Genomic DNA, 15,593 nt, shown 5'->3' with positions numbered 1-15,593 from the left:
CCACCGCGACGTCAGGCCTGGGGGCGGCTGCCCGTGACGTCGGGGCCTGGCCGGGTCGTCAGGAGGGGACCGGGGCGGTGGCTCCGCCCACCGTGCCGGGGGAGGGGGCGGGGTTGGGACGTGGTGCGGAGAAACTGAGGCCAGCGGTCACCCGGCTGCAAGGTCCTGGGCCCTCGGGTCAGGGTTCTCGGTGCCCCTCACAGGCCTGCACGGGTTGCGGACCCCAGAGTGACAGCGCCAGAGCGCTCTCTCCTTTCCTACAAAAGGACTCCCGGGCGCCGTTTAACGATCTGAGAAAGTGTGGGCGGCGTACAACCTCGGAGCGCGGCTCGTGTACTGCGTGGGAAGACGCCCGCGGGAGAGATCTGGAGGGGGCTCATTCTTGGTTCGGGGGCACCCTGGCTCCACGCCAGACCCTGGGCGCCCTGCCTGCCTGGCTAGTTGTTGCCCTGCGGTCTCAAGCCCCAGCAGAGGGGTGCCTGGGGTCCCTACATGACGACTTCACACCCAAGCTGGCCTCGGGGACGTTGGCAAACGGACGTGTCCACGCACAATCAGATCTACCTTTATTGACACATCAGGCCCTGATGCTTCAGGGGCTCCCACATCTCTCAGAGGCCTCAAGGAGCCCCTAGGACTGCTGTGTGTGCAGGGGTGCCAGGACCGAGTGCTCCACCAGCAGCTGCCAGTACACAGGAGCCAGAGACCTGCCCCTGCCACCCCCCGTCCCCCCCCCCCCCCCAAACACGTACAGGTTGGGTCCGGCACAGATGAAGCTGGACCCATGGCGCACAGGGCGCTGGGCCCCAGGCCGGTGGGGAAGAGCCTCCAGGAGCTCTAGGAGCCCTGTCTCTGAGAAAGGCCCACAGCAGAGGCAGACTCTAGGGCGCATCAGAGTGAGGGGCTCTAGCCATCTTCGTCAGCGTGTCAACAGCAGGGCAGTTTGGGGAAGCCAGACTGGGGTACCGATGCTGAAGTGAGGGTTCGTCCTCCTACAATCAAACCGCACACCGTGCAGGTGGGGGTGAGCCCAAAGGGCTGACCCAGGGCCAGGTCTCTGTGCTCTGTGCTGCAGGGCAGCAGGGAGCGAGCAGCTGGCCTGCTTGGAGCCCTCGGAGCTGCCTCAGCTGAGGGGCACCACAGGCAGGTCTAGGCAGCTCACCGAGTCGGAGCCCAAGTGGGCCGGGGCGCTCTGGAAGTCAGCATACGTGTCCTTGGAGCCATCTGGCAGCTCCTCCTCATACTCGGTCTGGTAGTCAGATTCATCTGGGCAGAAGGGAGGGCCGTGTTGGTCCCCTCTCAAGAGCAGGGGCCATGCCATGGTGGCACAAGTCCCTACCTGCCACTCATCAGGTCCAGGGGCTGCTAGAGGGAGCCTGGTGACCAGGGTGGCTTGCTGGGCACACCAAGGGTCAGAAAGAGATGTTGCCACCCCCACCTGCGGCTGTGCATGTCCTGGGCATCCAACTCACCGTCCACTGTGGCTACTTTGGCAGGCTCAATGCGTGACACAATCTCAGCAAGGTCCGTGAAGGAGGCATTGGGGCAGGTGAGGACCTGGAGGGCCGAGGTGGAAGAGACATCCCTGTGACCCTCTATGGCCCTAGCTTGCTAAGATGCCCAAGTTAATCCCTGGAGTTGGGGCAGGGGCACAGAAGATGAGCAGGGGCCTAAGCAAGCCCCCATCCCCTTCAACCGTGAGTACCAGAAGAGTAGAGAGCCAGAGTGGGGCAAAAAGAGGGGATGCTGAGGCAGAGGCCAAGAGTTCACCCCCACGGGGTCACACCCCTGCCCTGTCTTCTGGCCCCTGAGCAGCTGAGGGGGTGTGCCACGGTCCTGCAGAGTGCAGGGAGTTCTGCGCCTCTCGGGCCCACTGAGGCAGGAAGGGAAGGAGGGTGCGAGCTCTGGCACTCACATCACACGCCTTCATCTTGCTCGTTCCCTGCCGGTCCTGTAGCATCTTTTCCAGCACACCACTTCGACCCCAGATGTCAAACACTGTCCGCCCGTGCTGATACCCCACTTCCTGCACACACACCAGGAGCCCCCACTTCTAAGCTCTCAGAAGTGAGGGCAGGGAGGCTGGGGAGGGGGCAGGCAGACACTGGACCCCGCCGACCCTCCGCACCCCAGCTGCACTCACGCAAATCTCGTTGAACTTGCCAAAGTCCAGAGTACCGTAGCTGTCGATGGGGGGGCGCAGGTACTCACAGTACTCACTGTTCTTCACCATCTCCAGCTGCCGGACGCAGCACACATAGGCCAGGCGTGTCTGGATCTCCGCCATGTTCAACACCTGCTGCCATCAGAGCACCTGAGCAAGGCTCTCCGGTCCCCACATGGCCCCATGTGGGCACAGCTGCCTGGGTCTTGTGCCCTGACCCTCTCCCTCCCCTCCCCAAGGGGAGACACATCCCTGCTAGGCCTGGGAGGGCAGGTGCCCAGCCAGGGGTCCTGGAGATGTATCCTGACAGCATGTGGAGCCTCTGGGCCTGTGTCCCCTTTCCCCAGAGCTGGTCCAGGCAGGATCCTTGGCAAGGACAGTGAGCAAGCTCCGCTGGCCTTGGGGCCTGGAATGCACTACAACCCTCCCCCGCCCACAGGAGGCATTTGGGCAGCAGCACACCGCCCATCTTGGGGTCAGTGGTATGAGAGCATGGAGAGACTTCAAGGGAAGCTACAGAGGAGCACCTGATGACCTGGGCACTGTGCAGAGCTATGCCCCCCACCTTGACTTTTGTGGCCAAGGGGTTCCAGCGCTTCCACAGCAGCCACCACCCAGACAGCGCGTCGCCATAGTTGGTGAGGTCCGTCTCATCCTGGCTGCCCACATCAATGGCAATCACCACCTTTGCCCCCATAGACCTGGCCACATCCGCTGGGGAGAAGACAGCCTTGGTCACCACCCAGGACAGGCACATAGAGCCCCGGGTGGGAACAGGGCTTGGGAGGGACGGGGAGAGAGCCTGCACAGCACTGGGAGCCAGAGGGTCTCCCCTTGGGCCTGTAGAGAGGCAGCCTAGTGCACAGAACTGTCCAACAGGTGACAGGTGTGCCCAGGGGAGGGGCCTCACCCACAACAGACCTGGTACTTTCTGGCTGTTAGTTCTGACTGTGGGCACAGATGGGACATAATTGCTCTCAGCTCCTCTACTTGGCCCTTGTTCTGAGTGCTGCTGAGCCGACAAACAGGGCCATATGCTGGGAGCACACAGTGCCCGAGCATGTGTGCACGAGGGCGTGCGTCTGTGTGTGTGCCTGGACCTGTTCTCCGGGCTCCGGGAGCACCTCTGACCCCCCACCCCCTGCTCCAGGGAACACTGAGGAAAACGTGCCACTGGCCTTCCCGGGAGTGGAGGGGGCTGAGGCAGGGGTGGGGGCAGCCCCTCCCCACCCACTGCAGCACCTGGGAGGTTGTTGATGTAGCCCCCGTCCATCAGCAGGTGTCCGTCTTTGGGGTCGCAGAGGGGAGGCAAGTAGCCTGACAGAGACATGCTGGCACGCACGTACCTCCACAGGGAGCCTGGGGGAGGGAGAGTCGGGGGGCTGGGGGAGAGGTCACCAGGGCCTGTGGGAGGGGAGCCTCGCACTGCCCACGGTGGGTTCCTGCCCTGGACCCTCAGCTCAGAGCCCTGCTAGCGTTTGGGTCCTGAAGTCTGCACGTCTGGCTCTGGCGGATGGCCGCAGGCCTGAAGACAGACACCCCTCCTGTTCTTTCTCCTCCACGAGGGAGGCCAGGCTGGCTCTGCAGTCTTTCCACGTTCCACTGAGTGAGCCACGTCGTCCCACTCACCTCCAGAGAGACACATGCAATCAGCTCACAAACCGCTCTGCCCAGGAAAAGGGCCCTCAGCTGCCACCCATGCATCAGCCTTCTCATGGTCCCCGGCCCAAGCAGTCTACCACTACCTCCCGATTCAAACTCATAAAAACACATGCCCTGCATGTGCCCTTCATTACACCCCACGGCCCAAGCAGGCCCTTCACCTCACTCCTCTCTGCTCCCAGTTCACAAAGTTTTCTCCACCTTTCTGTGTCCAGTTTGAACTTCTCAGTGTTTTTAGGCTCTTGGTTATGGTCCCTCCCCATTTCCTTCATGCTCACAGCAGGATCACCTCTGTGTTCAGATCTCCCTGAGTGTTTTGCCTCCTCCAGGTCATCTTGGTGCTTCGTCCAGTCCAAGGAGCTGCCACGCTCTCTACCTGCAACCCGCCCCCCCTGGAGGTGCTCTTTCAATGTCCCTCCCCTGACCACTCTGCCCTGAGCGGGGGGCTGTGCCCTGTGCACGCCTGAGCCCGTATCAAGGGGCACCCAAGGAGGAGGTGCTCACCGTCCGTGTGGACCCGCATAGCAGAGGCTGTGATGTCTGTGGTGATGGTAAAGTAGGGGATCCATAGGTCCTGCAAGGTGGGGGGCAGGACTTAGGACATCCTCCCCGACGGCCAGCTCCCTGACCCTGTAGGCCCAGGGGCTTGAGGGGATGAGGAGGACGCCAAGCACCCAGACACAAGTCAGGCTCAGGCTGGCTGTAGGCTCCAGCTGAGGCACCCCAGGGTGGTCCCTGCTTTGGGGGGCACCTCGATCTGCCGGTCCTTGAAGACGCTACAGATGCTGCTATTGAAGCCGGCCCCCGAGAACATGGAGGTGATGGGGTAGGTCAGGTCCAGCACAGTCTTCACCATCGACGTCATGTCCTGAGTGGATGGGGCACACGTGAGACCCCTGCAGAGGATGAGGGGCTCACACCCCGCCCCCACCTGCTGGCGTGGGTGGCAAGGTGATCCCACAGGACCCAGCCAGGAGCCCAAATCCAGAAAAGGGAGCAGGGACACAGCACACGTCTGTGCTTCCTGCAAACAGAACAAGGGTGTCTGGGAAGGGTCCTGAGGAGTCCCCTAGGAGGAGAGAATTCCAGGGCCTGAGCAGCAGGGCCTTGAGGTCCTGTGAGGGTGCCTGCTGATGCCTGCTCAGGAGGCCGAGCTGAGGACGGAGCTCCATCCGGGACCCACACTGGCAGGTGAGTGGCAGGGACCACTACCCCCTGAGGTCCCCAAAGGCAATAACACCTGACCCGTCAAGATTTCTCCAGGAGGGGGAGCCGCCCTGCCCCAGAATGCTCCGGGTTGACCCTCACATTCCAGCACGGCAGGCCCTACAACAGGGTCCCGGAAACAGGGCCCTGTTGAGGGTCCTCTCTGCTGAAGGCCCCCTACCCTCCCTCTCTTGTGGGACTGAAGCTCATCCTTCCTCAGTGAGGACGTGGGCCTCTTAGACCCGCGAGGAGGACACGTGACTGACCAGGCAGCACTGGCCTTGCCCCAAGAATGCCTGGGTTCAAGGTTATCTACCTTCTTAAGAGTCAGGGATAGAGAGGAAAGTTCCTCCCTGCCTCTGTGTGGACAGAAACAGATGGAAAAGCCTAAAACAGAGGCCACACAAGGGGTGGGCCCCCAGCTGAGGGGGAGCTGCCCCCCAGTGTGTTCACACTGAGATGAACAGAGTGGAGACTCTGTTCAAACAGAGGGAACACGTGTGCTCCTAGAGGAAAGGGACCCAGAAGCACAGGACACCCCAGGGTCCTCCCTGGTTAGCAAGGCCTCACTCCTGAAGAAGCCCCTGCCTAGCACCAGAGAGCCTGCAGAGTCAAGCCTGGCGGCCCCCACAATCACATCCCCTCGGCACGGCAGGAGGCCAAGGGCCCACGCAGACAGGCAGGACAGAGGCCGTCCTGGATGGGATCCATTCTGCCCTGCCGTGCAGAGTCCCACAGCCCACTGCTCACTGAGGACAACGGGGGCATCAAGCCCAAAGCTCCCTGGCCAGTCCCACACCTGCACTGGGCCAGCAGAGGTGGGGAAGGGAGGTGTCCTCCTGGCCTGTGAGCAGACCCTCAGCTGAGGCTGAAGCACACTGTGCCTACACCCACTGTTCTCAGAGGCCATCCTTAGTGACGAGCTGTGTTTGCTCTTGGACCTCTCCTTGGAGCGGCCCACTGAGGGGCATCTGGGGTGGCTCATTTCAGGGAAAGAGGGGTCTCTGGAACAGAGTTGGGGCCACATGGATGGGGCAGATGGCCTTCTCTGACACCTTCTGCCATAGAAGGTGAACAATTTTCTTTTCTTTTTTAAAAGGAGAACTTGAACACTTTTGACCCCACTCATGGTTTCAGCCAGGGCTCCGTCCCGCCCCAAGGAAAGCAAGCGGAACTGTGACAAGGGCAAACGGCATCTGTACCTTCAGGACAGGGGTGAGATGGCCTCCCCACCAGGCTCCAGTCTGCCCACGGGAGCTGCTGCAGCGAGCTCACTTACAGTGCGGGCTTTTTGGCCTGCATTCATCACCCGGCCAGCTATTAGCATTTTTTTTCTTATTTTCTATCTTCCTGATGCCCTGGCATGTGGGGTCTTACAGACCCGGGGAGAGGCTGTCCCCTCGCAGGGCTAGCCAATCCTTAGAGACAGCAGAAGCCTCGCCCGCTGGGAGCGTCTCTCCTGCAAACCGAGCGATCCAGAGCCCACACCCCCCGGCCCCCTTTCTATGTCACACTCTCACACCAGGTCAATAATCCTCCGCCTGAACCAACCCAGACCCAGGCACCAGACAACTGGGGACGGCCCCCACACGGCAAGCCCACTGGAATTATTCCAAAAGCCCATCCGAAGCTGTTTACCCTGCCCTCCCCTGCCTTTCCCACAGAAACCCCATAAAGGCTCTGGCCTCAGCCTTCCCCTTGCTCCTCTCCGCTGCCTCGCAGGCATGGGTGCTCCCATGTGGTCCTGTAGGGTGGGCAACTACAGGTAACATTAAACTTTCCTTCCGGTGGTGCTGACCTCTCCATGTTGTCCTCAGTCACCTTTATAAATTAAGACCAGGCACCAACCAGAGCCAAACCTCCCAACACTGATGTCCTTATCTCTTTTGTGCTCCCCATTCCCTCACCACCCTGTAAACCCCAATCTGAGGCCAGAGCCTTGCAGAGCGTGATCAGGGGCCAAAGGTCCCAATGCCCTCCCGCCCTCCACAGCACCACAGGGACCCGGTGCTGAGCTCCAGAGAGGGCAGAGGCCCCTCACCTCAGCCCACTGCTTGGCCCGGATCCGTATCTGGCTGTAGTTCCGTTCCTCGGAGTATAGGGCGCCCATGAAGGCCCCGATGGACGTCCCTCCAACCATGTCCACAGGGATGCCACACTCCGTCAGGGCCCGGATGATGCCAACCTGGGCACAGCCTCTACACCAAGCAGGAGCACAGAGCAGAAGTAAGCACTGTTGCCAGGAACAGCACCTGCCGTGTGCTGGCAAAAGGACCCAGAGACAGTCATCCCCATCTACCTCCTCCTCCTCAGTGCCTGCCTCAAAGACATGGCCCCAAAGAGGGGCTGCGGCCATTACCGGGATGTCTCTCAGAGCCTCAGCAGTTGTGAAGCAGACACAACGCAGGCTCTACAACCACCATGATTAGAGTCCCAGGGGCCAAAAGCGGCAAGCAGCCTACGTGTGTGATGGGTGAGGGAGTAAGCAAAGTGTGGCATGCACGTACAAGGGATGTTGCTTGGCCTTAAGGAAGAAAATTCTAACACATGGATGAACTTGAGGACCCTGCGCTAAGTGAATGAAGGCAGACACAGAAGGACAAGGTCTCTCCTCACATGAGGGACCTGGAGGGGTCAAGATCACAGATACAGAGAGCGGAGGCTGGGGACTGGGGTTGGGGGGTGTGGGGGCAGGCTAGGGTGTAACAGGGACAGAGGTTCAGTTTGGGAAGATGGAAACGGTCCAGAGCTGAGTAGTGATGGTTGCACAATATCGTGAATGTACTTCATGCAGCTAAATTTCACATTCAAAAATATTTAAAGTGGGAAATTTTATGGCATGCATATTTATTTTTTTTTAATGTGTATTCATTTTTGAGAAAGAGAGAGAGAGAACAAGCAGGGGAGGGTCAGAGAGGGAGACACAGACTCTGAAGCAGGCTCCAGGCTCTGAGCTGTCAGCACAGAGCCCGACGTGGGGCTTGAACCCACGGACCGCGAGATCGTGACCTGAGCTGAAGTCGGACGCTTAGCCGACTGAGCCATGCAGGCGCCCCGCATGCTTATTTTAACACAATTAAAACAAAATTTAATATCACCACAAAAAAATTAAATATTCAGGTATCAGGCTAAAAAATTTTCAAGAAATTGAAGACAAGATTGATAATTTGGCACAGAACTGGAAACTATAGGATAGAGCCAACCACCACCTTACAAGTGGAAAATACAGTGTCTGAGATAAAGACCTCACTCAGCAGGTTAAGCAGCAGACCAGGCTCACTGGAGACCCATGAAGCATGGAGATGGCACAAGAAAATCCTCACTGAGTCCCAGGACACCCCAGAACGGACATGGAGACCGCTCCTTAGAACAGACGTACGGGAGCCCAGAGCACGTGTGGGATCCGGCAGGAGTCCAGAAAGAGAAGGGGATGGGCGGAAACGTCTGGACAGAGGGTGCTCTGGTGCAGCCCCCAGGAGGGCTGGCCTCTCCGTCCTGAGGTCACAACACAACATCTACAACCCCTAACTTAGGAAAAAAAGAACAGTTTAAATCAAACAAGTCAAATTACGGAAATAATAAAGGTAAGAGCAGAAATTGATGAGGCAGAAAAACAAAAGACTCAGTAGAGCGGACCAACAAAGCTAACAAATGGTGCTCGGAAAGGACCAACTCCCGGCCCCTCCTGCGAGAAAAGGAAAGGCAGGGAGGGGGTGTCAGGAGTGAGAAAGGGCGCATCTGCAGAGATGCTTCAGTTACAAAAGTGAGAAGTAGGTGTGAACCTCGTGCCTAAGTAGGAAAATTCAGATAAAATGGACATATTCCTAGAACGACATAGTGTGCCAAACTGACAAGAGAATCTGAATTGTACTATACCCATCAATATAACCGAACCTTTCCTTTTTAAATCTTCACAAAGAAGACTGTATGTCCAGATGGTTTTACTAGTGAGTGCTACTGAACGTATAAGGAAGAGTAACACAAATTTCACATAAAACTTCCCAGAGAATAGGAAAAGAAGAGGCACTTCCCAACTCCACTCTGAAGCCAGCAAGCACACCCACGTGCAGCCCAACCTCACACAGATTCAAAGGGAGTCCAGCAGTGGGCAACACGTCATGGGCCAAGAGGTCTACCCTCAGAAGACATCAGTTTTTATTTAAAGATCAATGCAATTCACCACATTAACAGAATAAAGGAGAAAAATTACACGATCGTCTCGACAGAAACACAATAACAACCATCCACGATACACACTCAGCAAACTAAGAAAAGAAGGGCGCTTCCTCCATCTGACACAGGGCACCACAGACACCACAGCCGAGATGACACTCAATGATGACAGTGAATGCTCTCCCTCCCATGGGCGACAGGACAAGACATGTGTGCCCCACTTCCACTCGACACTGTACTGGAAAGTCTAACCGGTGCAACAAGGCAAGAAGAAGAAACAAAAGACATACGTATTTTGGAAAGAAAGACAAAAACTGGCTTTATTCTCAGAAGATATAACTGTGTATATAGGAAATGCAAAAATAAAAATAAAAAAGTCATTAGAACAAGTGAATTTAGCACGGCTATAAGATACAGAGCATCAATTTACAAATATCAGTTGTATTTCTATATACTGGCAACAAACACTTTGAAAGTGAAATTTAAAAGAAAACATTTACAACAGGAAAAAAATCCCATAAAATACTTAGCTGATTCTAAAAATTTATATGGAAAAGCAAAGGACCTAGAAGGGCCAAAAACAATTTTGAAAAAAACAGAACTCAGGAATTTGCAGTGTCTGATGTCAAGATTTACCATAAAGCTGTGGCAGTGGTGTCGTGAAGGACAGACACGACAGAGCCCACAGGCTCTGGTGGGGGACACAGCAGCCACGGGGGAGGGACAGTCTACAACCAAAGGTGCTGGCTCAGCTGGATGACCACATGAGGAGAACAGAGCCTTGACCGGCACAAGACGTGTCAGGTGGTTCACAGACCTGAATGCACAAGCTGGAGTCACAGAGCTTCTAGAAGAAGGCATAATGCCTTTGTGACCTTAGGATAGACAAGAACTCTCAGAAGCCCAGCAGACCGGAAGCAGTAACCATAAAAAATGGAAAATCACGCCTCATAAAAATTAAAAACTATTCATAAAAAAATACCATTGAGAAAACGAAAAGTCAAAGATTGAGAGACAGAATTACTACTAAATATTATCTGACAAAAGACTTGTATTCAGATTATATAAATAATTCCCCTGAATCAATAACAAAAGACAAACCACCAGTTAAACATGGATAAGAATGTAAACACTACTTTACAAAATGAGATACACAAAGGGCCAGCGAGCACGTGACCTCATTAGGCCCCAGGGAGATCACCAGATGCCCCCACACACCCTTTAGAACAATTCAAAATGAGGTTAATACCAAGGGTTGGCAAAAATGTGGGAACCTGAACTTCAAACAGTTGGTGGGGGGTGTAAAACGGCACAACGTCCCCCATGACCAGGTAGCTCCACTCCTAGGTATTTGCCCGAGAGAAAAGAACATACATGCACAAAAAGATTTGTACAAGAACAGTTATAGCTGTTTCCCAAGCCAAAAATTAACCCGAGTGCCCATCAACAGGAGGAGCGAGGTAAGCAAAGTGTGGCAGACAATGGAATACACTTAGCAGTGCTGCCGATGTGGCCTGGAGCACACAGACAACCTCACACACTGGGCCCAGTGTGCGACACAAGCCAGTACAAACAGAAAAGCTAAGGAAGCCAGGAAACACCTGCATGAATATTCTCAGAGAAATTCAGTATTCCACTAGTGGAAGAAGGAGAGAAAACTATGAAGAAAGCACTCAGACATTAGAAATACTTTAGCAGAATAGAGCAATTAGAAGATCCATCTGAGAAAAACCATCTAGAAAGTAGAACAAAAAGGCAGGGATGGAAAATGAGGGAGAGGGAAGACCTGGCTTCTGATCATCAGGAGCTCCTGGAAGAGAGGACAGAGTGGGAGAACATAAAACACGGCCCAGAGCTGAAGTTCACGATTTCCAAATTTGGAAGGGCCTGCTGGGGCCCACCCAGCCCAGTGGATGAACACACTGCCACCAAGGCACACCAAGTCCCTTCAAGGACCGAAATGAAAAGACTCCCCCCATGGCTTCCAGAGGGGAAACAGACCTCACAAATAAAGTGGGATTGGGCATCTCAACAGCGACACTGGAAGCTAGAAAGACAATGGCAGCACCCCCTTAGAAATTCTCAGGGAAAATTACTTCCATGTTGGATTCCACACCCAGACTGTCATCAAGGACATTTTCTGCTACACAGAATCTTAAAACTTTTACTTCCCAGATGTCTTCTCTTAAGGAAGTGTCTAGAGTATGAACGCTACCCAAATCAGGAGTATGTCAAGAAAGAGGAAGGCATGGAATCCAGGAAATGGAGTTGAATGCAGAAGAGAGACCAAGAAGTTCCCAGGATAACAGTTAAGGGAAACTCCAAGACAACATCACGGGCAGAGCCCAGAGGCGCCGGGAGACCTGGAGGGGGTGGCTCCCACACACGGTGAAGCAGAGGCCACCAGAGATGGCGAGCAAGCTGACAGGAGGCTGATGCTCCAGAGCAGTGTCTGGGCACCAATTAATGACCCCCAGGAAACAGAAAATGGCAATTGCAACAATTATTAACTCCAAGGAAGGAAATACAGCCGTACTATGCAATGTGGTGTGACTGAGCCCTGAATAAGCACCACGTCATAGTAATAGAAATGGTGACAGCTACCTTGACTGGCATGGGAACCACACTGGGAACTGAGTGGTGAGGAGGGAGACAGACAGAAGACAGGTGATGGATAGATGTACAGGTGGACAGATGGATGGCCGATGACAGACAGATGAATGAAGGACAGATAAACTGTGTGTGTATGGTGGGGGGATGGGTTAGGAACTCAATAATCTAAAACTGAAAGAACAGAATGGCTATGCTGTTGAGAAATGCAGAGGAGCAGAGAGATGACTATGCTCCAAGTGATCTTCTCTGGGATGTCTCTGGGTTTGGTGCCGGGCGAGACAGCAGACGATGGCCTCAAGGCAATGGCCACGTGGCTATAAACTAAGTATTATTTTGACTAAAACTAAATTTTCATTGAAAATGCTGTTGATCGTGGCGCCTGGGTGGCTCAGTCGGTCAAGCTTCTGGCTCTTGGTTTTTCAGCTCAGGTCATGATCTGGCAGTTCATGGGACGGAGCCCCATGTCAGGCTCTGCAACGATGGTGCAGAGCCTGCTTGGGATTCTCTCTCTGACCCTTCCCTGCTCCCGTGCACAGACGTGCGCTCGCTCTCTCTCAAACTAAATAAACTTATGAGAAAAAAAATTTTTTAAATGCCATTGATCACATCATCCTGGCCTACAAACCAGGTCCAAGTCTGGGTCAGCTCTGGGCCACCTCACTGTCCTAGTCCCACGGGAAGTAGCCTGGGTCTTGCCCTCCATCAGGCAATGTTAGGTAAATCACCTCGTTCTCCAGGCTGACTGGCTCAGCTTTCAAGCAAAAGCATGGCACCAGAGGGTGCTCGGATTGTGCCGCATCACTCGGGGCAGGCCAAGTCTGGGGGTGAGCAGGACACCCTGGAGCGAGGCGGCGACTCCCCATGCTGGGGTGAGCAGGGGTGGGGTCTGTGTGTCTACACACCGTCCTGTCAGGAAGGGCCTCAGGCCAGACACCAGGCCTCAGAGGTTTCCAGGTGGAAAGTGCACACAGCGGGGTTGGACTGCTCCTCTGCATTATCCCGGTCTTTTCTAGAGAAGAGAGTCTGGGTCTCCCTTGACCTTGAGGCTGGACGGCATCTCTGACTTTAATTCGCCAGGTGTGAGCACAGGTCTGGCTCCACAGGCAGGAGACAAAACCTTGGAGAGTCCCCCCTAAGGGGGGATACTCCTAAGAGGTTTTAATGTTTCCGAGCCCCCGCCCCTCCTCCAGCTCACTCTGAAAGGGATGTCCTTGGAACCAGGAGATGCTGAGCCAGGCACCTTCTGCAGGGCCCACGGGAGAGAGGCCAGCAGCACCAGCAGGGCTGGGGGGTGGGGTGTATGTATAGTGCTCAGGAGGCCCTGCGCACCTCATTCGGCCAGAGCAGGGGGAAGCGTGAGGGACTCCACCCCACAGGGCACCCCCAGCACAGGTGTTGTGGGAGGCACTGCTCGCACCTCCTCACTGTGTCCCGGGGCTCCATGTCTGTTCCAGGTGTATATGCTTCTTTAAATTCAGGAGGAAGGAGGCGTGTGCCACAATGACAAACACAGGGTAGCAGTTATTTGGGTTAAAAGTCCTGTAAGGAACTGATCAGCCCGCAGAACTGAAGAACGCTGTGCTACGTTTGCAAGCACACCAGGACATTGGTCTATAAAGTATGTATTAAAATGGAAAGAAACTCACCTGCAGCCCAATGGGAAGACTGGCAAAGGACAAGAACAGAGTTCTCAGAGGAAGCGTGAATGGCTAACAGACAAGCAGACACTTCTAGCAAAGACAATCAGAACAAATCTACTGCACTGGCAAACGTTAAAACCTGGGGGTGCCTATGGGAAGCACTGCTTGGCAATGTGCACCCAGGGGCGGAAACATGCTTGGTCATGCACTGGGCCTATCTATGGGGACTGCTCCTGGGACCAGCTCAGAGGCCTCTTGGTCAGCATTAGAGTGCGCGCGCGCGCGCGCACACACACACACACACACACACACACACACACACACGCAGCTGTGGGTGGGATGGGGTGGGGACTCACCTTGCTCCTCCACCCCCAAGCACCAGGGCGATGGCGTTGCCAGTCAGCACCCGAGCCAGGCGGGAGAAGTCCGAGTGCCGATCTGGGGGCCTCTGGAAGACTCGCTCGTACATCTCCACCTGGGAGAGGGGTCAGCAGACAGGGAGGGCTAGGCCAAGTTGTACACACTGTGACCTGACCGGGGTGGCCTCCTCGACTCCTGACCCAAAGCCCTCTCCAGGACACAGCAGGGTCTGTCTGATACTGATGCTGGCAGCACCTTGGTGCCTAGGCATGCCTGGGAAGAGGACCTCACAGGGCACATGGGTGAGGGGACAGTGTGGGCAGATGGACTACATACCCACACGTCCAGCAGGAGACCACAGAGCCCCAGGAGAGCTGTACCAAGAGGGATACCAAGCCCAAACCCCAGCTAAGACCCTGCCAGCCACCAGGGTGGAGGGTGCTCCAGGGCACAGGCTCCCAGGCACAGCCGCCACTGTCAGGACACTGTTCACTGAGTCGCGGGGCCAGATAGGCTGTGGAGTGTGGGCAGCCTGTGGGGCCCCAGCCCCGCAAAGCCCCCAGGGCTGAGGAGGCTCCCTCCTCCCCCTTGGCAGGCTCTGGTGACCTCTCCCCCAGCGTCCCGACTCTCCCCCAGGCTCCCCGTGGAGGTACGTGTGTGCCAGCATGTCTCTGTCAGGCTACGTGCCTCCCCTCTGCGACCCGAAAGACGGACACCTGCTCATGGACGGGGGCTGCATCAACAACCTCCCAGGTGCTGCTCCCAAAGATCAACTCAAGCAAACGTAAGCTTACAGAGAAGCAAGCTCCCCTTATCAGCACCCCAGCGACCTCAGACTACAGAGACCCAGAGAGGGAGCGAGAAGGAAATGAGCTTGGCAATCACAAGTCAGGAAGGCTGTGTTCTGCAGGCCAGGAGTTCCCGTCAGTCCAGCCCAGCGCCCAGGCCTCACCAGCTTGGGCAGGCTTCTCCGGGAGAAGACGCGGCGCGGGCAGCACAGGTGCAGGTGGCCGGAGCACCAGCTACGCATGTTCAGCCACTCCACGGTGCGGGAGGGTGCCGGCCCTTCCTCCCGGTGCAGCAGGACCAGCTGCTTCTGGGCTCGTACGGCCGTGCTCTCCAGCATCCGCTCCAGCTGCAGGAGGACAGAGCCTGAGGCCTCGGCAGGACAGAGGCCCCGCTCTGGACGCTGCCGCACACGGGCAGGAGGGCTGAGGGCAGGGCCTTGGCAGGTGGCACCCTGGTTCTGTGAGCCGGCTCAGCCGTGGTGTGAGCTGCCCTTTGGCTCTCGAAGCTGTGACCCAGGGGTCTGCCCGGCCATATGCCTGATGCATGCTGAGCTAGGTTAAGGGTGGCCACAGGGAGCTCTGGGGTGTACAGGAAGGGAGAGGCCGCCCCCCGTCCGTTTTCCTAACACCTCCTCCGCATATGCACACACTGTGACCTTCTCAAATGATGTGTCTGCAAACACTCCCTGCATCTCTCCCTGCAGAAGAGGAGCCCGCTTCAGAGATGGGTAATTTTTAGCTGCCCTGGGATCAGAGAGGAAGGAGATGGGGAATGTGTGCTGAGGGAAGGCAAGCCTACACTTCATACCCTTGAAGCTGGAAACAAAGTGGGCTGACGACGTAACTTCACAGCTGAGAACAGACAGATGGTGGGGTACTCACAAATAGGAAACTAAACAGCCACAGAACCCAGTGAAACAATATGGATAAATCTTAAACACCTAAGTGTTGAGGGAAAAGGGACATTTCACAGTGATATAAAATAGG

General features: G+C 55.9%; 1 protein-coding gene across 6 annotated transcripts in view; it reads right to left on the bottom strand.

Moving 5' to 3' along the window:
• Positions 1-549: 549 nt before the first annotated feature.
• Positions 550-15,593, bottom strand: part of PNPLA7 (patatin like phospholipase domain containing 7) — a 63,051-nt gene continuing 48,007 nt past the window's right edge. For 4 of the 6 annotated variants that reach the window (XM_058693387.1, XM_058693385.1, XM_058693386.1 and 1 more), the window contains 12 exons: positions 14,771-14,953; positions 13,815-13,933; positions 7,074-7,230; positions 4,578-4,694; positions 4,331-4,400; positions 3,407-3,523; positions 2,730-2,878; positions 2,144-2,296; positions 1,916-2,026; positions 1,473-1,557; positions 1,163-1,266; positions 550-992 (listed from right to left, as the gene is read on the bottom strand). In XM_058693387.1, coding sequence (XP_058549370.1) covers positions 882-992; positions 1,163-1,266; positions 1,473-1,557; positions 1,916-2,026; positions 2,144-2,296; positions 2,730-2,878; positions 3,407-3,523; positions 4,331-4,400; positions 4,578-4,694; positions 7,074-7,230; positions 13,815-13,933; positions 14,771-14,953 — 1,476 coding nt within the window. In that variant the 3' untranslated portion in view covers positions 550-881. The other 2 variants (XM_058693388.1, XM_058693390.1) reach the window with 2 other exon arrangements.

The sequence above is a fragment of the Neofelis nebulosa genome, chromosome 12, assembly GCF_028018385.1.
Source record: "Neofelis nebulosa isolate mNeoNeb1 chromosome 12, mNeoNeb1.pri, whole genome shotgun sequence".
NCBI lineage: Eukaryota > Metazoa > Chordata > Mammalia > Carnivora > Felidae > Neofelis > Neofelis nebulosa.
This window is presented reverse-complemented; position numbering and strand designations above follow the sequence as displayed.